This window comes from Euphorbia lathyris, chromosome 5 (assembly GCF_963576675.1).
Source record: "Euphorbia lathyris chromosome 5, ddEupLath1.1, whole genome shotgun sequence".
Lineage (NCBI taxonomy): Eukaryota > Viridiplantae > Streptophyta > Magnoliopsida > Malpighiales > Euphorbiaceae > Euphorbia > Euphorbia lathyris.
The window spans coordinates 26,542,052-26,549,755 of NC_088914.1; the positions used below are offsets into that span (position 1 = coordinate 26,542,052).

At 34.3% G+C, this 7,704-nt stretch overlaps 1 protein-coding gene across 5 annotated transcripts; it reads left to right on the forward strand.

Annotated features, from left to right (window-relative positions):
- Positions 1-822: 822 nt before the first annotated feature.
- Positions 823-6,671, forward strand: LOC136229428 (transcription factor PIF1). 5 transcript variants are annotated; one of them, XM_066018200.1, is made up of 10 exons: positions 823-1,477; positions 1,609-1,653; positions 1,723-1,825; positions 1,902-2,643; positions 4,165-4,266; positions 4,369-4,434; positions 4,545-4,610; positions 5,075-5,461; positions 5,672-5,747; positions 6,320-6,671. In XM_066018200.1, the coding sequence occupies exons 3-10, from the start codon at positions 1,734-1,736 to the stop codon at positions 6,325-6,327; spliced, it is 1,539 nt and encodes a 512-aa protein (XP_065874272.1). In that variant the 5' UTR covers positions 823-1,477; positions 1,609-1,653; positions 1,723-1,733; the 3' UTR covers positions 6,328-6,671. The 5 variants fall into 5 exon arrangements, with proteins under 5 accessions (XP_065874272.1, XP_065874273.1, XP_065874271.1 ...); XM_066018201.1 differs by having other exon boundaries at positions 1,729-1,825; XM_066018199.1 differs by having other exon boundaries at positions 823-1,653; positions 1,729-1,825.
- The last annotated feature ends 1,033 nt before the right edge of the window (positions 6,672-7,704 follow it).

The following is a 7,704-nucleotide window of genomic DNA, read 5'->3' on the forward strand; positions in this document are numbered from 1 at the left end:
AACATTAACTTACCTATTTAATTTAATAATTTGGCAAATTAATTTGATAACATGAGTTAATTTGTTGAACTCACAGATTAAATTGCTTAACAAACAATATTTAACTATGTTTTGAGAGATTCCTTATCTAAAATGTTTTCAGAGATTCACTGTCTCTGTGTTTCAGTAAGAAATACTATCTCAAGTTTAACTGTGTTTCATAGATTCTTTATCTCTGTGTTGATCTCTTTGTTACAGTAAGAAGTTTAACTTTATCTTCAGAGATTTCTTGTCTCTATGTTTCAGTAAGAAACACTACCAATTATTAGTTATTTGGCTTACTTTCTTTGTCCTATTCCTTAAGATATCTATATTTGGTTACCAATGACTGACTGGCAGAGTTGATTTTTTACTATTTAATTCCTTTGTATTCAGAAAGCAGGAAAGTATGTGTTCCTTAAGATATCTGTACTTGCTTACCCAGAACTGACTGGCAGAGTTGCTTTTTGACTATTTAATTCCTGTCTATTCAGAAAGCAGCAAAGTCTGTTTTCATGTCTATTGGATTAGCAAAGATACTTTTTTGACTTCTTAATTCCTGTCTATTCAGAAAGCAGGAGAGTCTATCTTCATATCTATTGGATTAGCAGAGTTGATTTTTGACTCCTTCCTGTCTATTCAGAAAGCAGAAAAGTCTGCTGTCTTCATGTCTATTAAATTAGCAGATGATTAGCAGAGTTGGTTTTTGACTCCTTCCTGTCTATTCAGAAAGCAGAAAAGTCTGCTGTCTTCATATCTATTAAATTAGCAGATCTGTCTTCATGTCTATTGGGTTAACAGGTCTGTCTTCATGTCTAGATTCTATTGGGTTAGCAGATCTGCTGTCTTCATATCTATTGGTTATCAGATCTGTCTTCATGTCTATTGGTTATCAGATCTGTCTTCATGTCTATTGGATCCTATCCTCTTGGCACCCATCTTTCAAGGAGTTGAAGCTAGAAAATGATACTGAAATAGATAAACTGTGTGTTTCAGTAAGAAGCATACCAGTTATTAGCTATTATCTGCAATAAACAAACTGTGTGTTTCAGTAAGAGATGCTGACAGTAGTTATTAGATATTACCTGAAACAGATAAACTGAGACACACTGATATGATAATTCACAGACACCACATACAAGTTACAGCTACTTAGAAATCAAACATGTCCTATCATTTATTGCTCTATATACATAAATAAAAATAAAAATTCCTAAGAATTTTTCTTTTGGTTGAGAAAAAGGTGCATATTCGAGTTGATCTATAGTTACATAGTGTCAAAAATCCACATCGTCCTTTTCCTTCACATTATTCGGTTTGAGAGAGAGGCACCTTATCTCAATTTGGGGCTGCCCCCTGCCTCTGCAACTTGGCCTGAACATTAAACACCAAAATTTGAACTCTTCTCCTTTCTAGACATCACTTGTACACAATTTCCAGAGCCGTAACAGAATTACAGGTAGATTTTTTGCGGGCTCCTGCTTTGGGAAAGTAATTATTCTAAGGCTCCACGATTCGATTTGTCTTGTTTCGCTAGCTACATGTGTATTTCTGAGCTGATCGAATTTCGGTTACTCACATTCATGGCAGCACGCTTATGTATCTGATTTCAGTCGGTGTTTGTGCTTGTTTTCGGTAATATATACTCGTTTCTTTCACTACTTTTCAGCACTCCTTCAATATGTCTTACCTTTTCTCTCTTAGTTGTAGCGAAGATGCATCACTATGTTCCTGATTTTGAAACGGAAGACGATTGCAAGATTATTTCTGCTTCTTCTGCCATGAATCGATCTAAGAAATCAATCACGTAATATATCCTTAGCTCCTTCTCTTTTATCTTTGTTTTTATGAATGAGTGTTGAAATTTAGAGAACTTGATATAGGTGTGAGGATGAAATCATGGAGTTGCTCTGGCAGAATGGTCAAGTGGTGATGCAAAGCCAAACACAAATGTCTAATAAGAAATCGCCAATTCCTAAATATGATGATGGAGTAACTCTTGTCGATCAATTATTGCCGAGAGAGATCCGTGAGCATCAAAGTATGTTTATGCAAGAGGAGGAGATGTCTTCATGGCTTCATTTCGATCAAGATTTCTCCCCTGATCTCCTCTATCCTTCCACAGCTTGCCTCATTTCTGCCACCACCAATAATAACCCTGCTCCTCTTGTCCGTTCAATTTACAATCCAGAGGTTAGACTGCCTGCGGCCGTAGCATCCAGGCCTCCAGTACCGCCGATCATAAAAGCTGAAGCCGTACAAAACTTCGCCCACTTTTCGAGGCACAAAGCTACGAGTGGCGTATGCGAATCAGGCCCCTCCAATTTGAAAATCTCCGTGAGAGAATCCACTGTTGTAGATTCCAGCGTTACTCCATCCATGGCGATTGATTCTATAATTTCAGAGGCTGCGGCCACCAGAAGTATTGCCGGCGCATCCAGTGGCGATGCTCTAGCTGGAACTTCTTCCCGTCCGGGAGGTTTAAATAATAGAGACACGATGACCTATGAGATGACTGTAACATCATCTCCCGGGACCAGTAGCGCAGAACCACCGACGCAGAAGCCGACGATGGATGACAGGAAGCGCAAGGGTAGAGAAGAAGATATGGAGGAACAAAGCGAGGTGAGTCTCGAGTTAATTACCGAGTTAAGTATGGAGTATTAGTACATAATTAAAAAAGTTTTGGCATCTATTATGTTTTATTGTTCTCGGCTATCGTGCGCATTGAGAGTGATGTTGGTAAAACGTTAGCACCATTATTTAAAATAAAATTTATATAAAAGCACTTTGTTTTTTTTGATAGAGTACATAAAAACACGTTGAATATTCATATGGATCTTAATAACTATGTGAATTTGATAATTCTCTGTTAATTCTAAACTTATTAAATTTAAGCCGTATTATGTTTTAAATCTTCAGCTTAGGATTCTAATAAGCCGAGATCTAATGATGAATGATTAAATTCTACATGATCATTAAGATACATGTGATCAAAACCGATAAAAACACTTTTTTTCAAATTTTTTGTTTGCTGAAGCATCTCAAATGATTCATATTATAATCATTCAATATAAATAATAAAACGTTTTAAATTTTTTTTAATAAATTTTAAAAGCTTAATAAACTACTCAATATTTATTAATTTTAATAAGAACGAGTTTAGTGAATGAATATAATGATTGGTTTATTATATTCCGGTCCAGATTCTTTTATACTAACATACTGGCGAGAGTATCATGGTTTCGGGTTTGATATGCTTGCTGTAATTATACAAAAAAAAAAAAAAAATTGTTTTTTTTACTCTGATTTTTCTGTTGGGGGAAGCTGATTTATCTTGATTTGATTGGAGATGATGTAGGATTGCAATGAACAGGTCTGCACTGAAACTTTTAATTTAAAATACTTTAAGAAAAATTGTACTCCAATTGTCTCCAAAAAGATCTATCACTTTCAATTTTTAAGTGGTTTAGGTTCCTAATATGATTGAGTGAATATTAAATTATTATAACTTTTAATTATATCTGGGTTGAAATTAATAGAATATTATTAACTTGATATACTTTGTTAATTTCCGTACATGACATACTATTAAATAAGGAGTATATTATAAAGATTAGAAAAAAAATCAATTAATTTAGTCACTAAAGCCGTGAGTTTAGTATAACTGAATTTTTTGTTATGTTTTATTAAAATAGACAGGATTTCAAATACGTAGAAAGACGAACCTCGAACCCAAAAATCGTACAAAACTATAATTATCATTGTTTTGTGATATACTCAGAAAATACAGTAATTCTAGTGTCCGTAGGAATATTTTGGTAGCTAGTGTTTATTGGTTATGGATGGATACAGGGGAATAATTTCCTTTTTCACAATGAGTGTACCGGATAAAGAGAGTTTTTGGGAATATTTCTTTTAGTATTAAGAATAATCTGATTTATAGGTAGGAATTACACTTTTGGAGTCAGTGGTCCTAATTTTGTACTCTTGTTGTAAAGCTGTTTTCTGTGTAGTAAATTTCTCTGGTTTTTCTACCCAAAAAAAAAAATATCTTCAGCTTCATAATAGTTGGATGTTGTCCTTGTCATTGTTTCGTATAATAGTTGTAACATTTATCTAATTCCTTCTTTCTTGTTGTGAAAGGATGTTGATTTTGAATCCCCTGACTCAAAAGCAAAAGTCCGTGGATCAACATCATCTACAAAGAGATCTCGTGCTGCAGAAGTTCACAATCTTTCAGAAAGAGTGGGTTTTCTTACGAGATAATATTGCCAAACTGTTAATTTATTAGTGGATTCTCTACCTGGTGACTGAATATGCTTAACAGGCGTGCTTACATTTTCTCAGAGACGACGAGACCGGATAAATGAAAAGATGAGGGCTTTGCAAGAGCTCATACCTCGATGCAACAAGGTTGCCTACATTTTCAATTTAGAAATTGCGAATATTACTAACTCTATTTACTTGTTTTGTTCTTTTTATATGCTGCTTGATGAGTTTGCTTCTTAAATTTCTACTTGCAGTCAGACAAAGCTTCTATGTTAGATGAAGCAATTGAGTACTTGAAATCACTTCAGTTGCAAGTGCAGGTAATTATGTTTCGTACTTCATGATGTTTTGATCTGTCAAACTGGTTAAACTTGTAATGCTTTGTCACCTGCTACTTCATAGAGCACCTTGTTCACATATGTTAGAAATTGAATTGTTGTTCACTATAACAAGCTTGACATGCGGAACAAGAAATTCGATATGCAATCACAGGTACACGAGACCTATGTGGTTCGACCATCTCTAGCTTGAGTTTTGATATTAGACTTTAATTACATACTTGCTGAAGAGATAAGACTTTCTTCATATTGATCTTCCATTGAGTCCTTGCTAGTAAGAAAAGTTTTTACATAAAAGAAGAAATTCTAATTCAATCATCGAATATTGAGAGTAACCTTTTGATATGGTCCGTTATGCGCACACTTTGCTTTTATACTTTGATGAATGTTATATTTTGAGTTTATGCATTATATATGGCAAATTAGATTGTAATTAATTTCCACAGATGATGTCCATGGGATGCAGTATGGTCCCAATGATGTTTCCTGGCATCCAGCAGTACATGCCACCGCTGGGAATGGGAATGGGGATGAGCATGGGTATGGATATGGGAATGAATCGGCCTATGATACCATTTTCTAATGTTCCAGCTGGTACATCCTTGCCCACACCTGCAGCAGCATCTGCTGCTCATTTGGGTCAAAGGTTCCCTGTGCCAGCTTTTCATATGCCCCCAGCCCCTGCTGCTGATCCATCTGGAATCCAAGCAGCCAACCAGTCAGATCCCATGTTAATTGCACAGAACCAAAATCAGCAACGAATCCTAAATTTTCAAGATCCATTTCAGCAGTATCTTGGACTCCAACAAATGCCAATTCCAGTATCACAAATGGTATATTACTCTTACTTTTGAATATCCTAGTATTAGCAAGTGCTTCATGATGTGCTTCATGAGTCAATACACCAATTTGGTTCTTCATCATATTTTGATGTATTGATTAGCCATTTTTCTGATTTATTATGTACTTGAAGATAATTGCAAACATCTGGATCATTTGTTCTGCCTTTTATGACTACTGATTAAACTGGTTGGTATTTACAGAATCAAGCAATAATCCAGCCAAGTAGCAGCAAACCACCCACTCAAGGAGATGAGAATCGTTCCAATCACCGGCCAGGTATGCTGTTTTATCTTATTTGGCATTTTGATCATGGAACGATAGGAAAATAACAAAATATGTTCCCCACAGGAGAATATCACTACGTAACACAGAAGATACTGCTTTTTGCTTATGACTTGAAACTTGTTCCCTTTTGCAGTAATAGTCTCATTTTTCTTACACACGTAGACAATGTTTTCAACATCCTCCTCTTTTTGTCACTAATTTTCTTGTCGTGTTGAAAATCCATCCAATAATTTGCTAATCTGTTATCACCAAACTTCACTTTTGGTGACATGAGCTTTTTTCATGAGCAATTTCATGCTGTGGCCACCTTCCAATCTCCACCAATTTAGGCTCCCAATAAGGTTTGAAATTGAATATCTTTTGTTAATGAAAAAAAAAAAAAACACATCGTTCCTTAATAAGGCTTGCAATGAAATTGTATTGCACCTATTGTTGTTTTAGGTGTGGAGGTTAAATTTGCTCCTCAATAGCTTTGTAACCATCTCATTTTAAAATATAATGGAATTACTAAATGACTTGCATCACGAAATATTCTGAGAAATCTGTATTGGATGATTGTGCAGGGACATGATACACAGACAATAGAATTGCGGTCTACCTAAATTTCATCACTCGGCCTCACTTTGTATAGTAGCAATGGCATCTTGGAATATGTGGTCCAACTATTGCTGTGGACTTGCCTCTGCTAGAGAAAGCACTAATTATACGATGAAGCCTCATGTTCTTATTTAGGGCCAAATACTAGTAAACTTTTGTAGTATATATGTACAACGTATTAGCAGTTTTTCTTCTTTTCTTTTTGGCTACTGTTAGTGTTTTCTTTTTTGCTACTGTTAGTGCAAATGATAGCGAATCTAGCCTGTAAATTATAAATAGCTCCATAGAGTTAAACTTTTCTCTTTGTTTTGGTGTTTATCATCTGCCTATATTTATTTTCTATCCTCAACATTCAATTTTGTTCGTATTAGCCATCTTTCATGGTTCCATACACAAAAAAGAAAGAAAGTAAAAAATATAAAAACATGAATAGAACACGTAGTGTCCTACTTCATGTGTTATATATATAAATAAAAGATTGATATTCATGGAGTTAAAATTTTCTCTTTGTTTTGACGTTTATCATCTGCCTATATTTATTTTCTATTCTCAACATTCAATTTTGTTCGTATTAGCCATCTTTCATGGTTCCATACACAGAAAAGAAAGAAAGTAGAAAATATAAAAACATGAATAGGACACGTAGTGTCCTACTTCATATGTTATATATAAACATGTCCTACTTCATGTGTTATATATATATATATATATATATATATATATATAAAAGATTGATATTCATGGATTGATATTCATGGAGTTAAAATTTTCTCTTTGTTTTGGCGTTTATCATCTGCCTGTATTTATTTTCTATTCTCAACATTCAATTTTGTTCGTATTAGCCATCTTTCATGGTTAAAGAATATAAATCAATAGGGTTGAAAGTGCAGGCTGCAGGTAGATGTGTCAAAATGGCTAAAAAGATTGACCCAACTTATTTAATAATTGGGTTGATCCAACCCAACCCATTTAATAAATGGGTTGAGATAACCCTTTTATATATGAGTTGAGATGATCCAACCCATTTAACCTAATTAATTAAATCTAATTAAAAATTGAATAAAAATTAATTAACGGAATCGGCGTTTGCGAGAACGTGTAATCAGCCATGGTTTTAGTTGGGAGTGTTGTGTATTTCGTGGTTGTTTTAAGATTGAGTAAGAAATTAATGGATTAATGGATTGACCTTCTAAAAAACCTACGCAACCTTTTTATTATATGGGTTAAATGGCTCAACCCATTTATAACTCAATCCATAAAAAGGTCAATCCTAACCTATTAAATGATTGGTTAAATGAGTCAATAAATGGATTATGACTTATTTTGACACATTTTTGAAGTTTTGATCTCT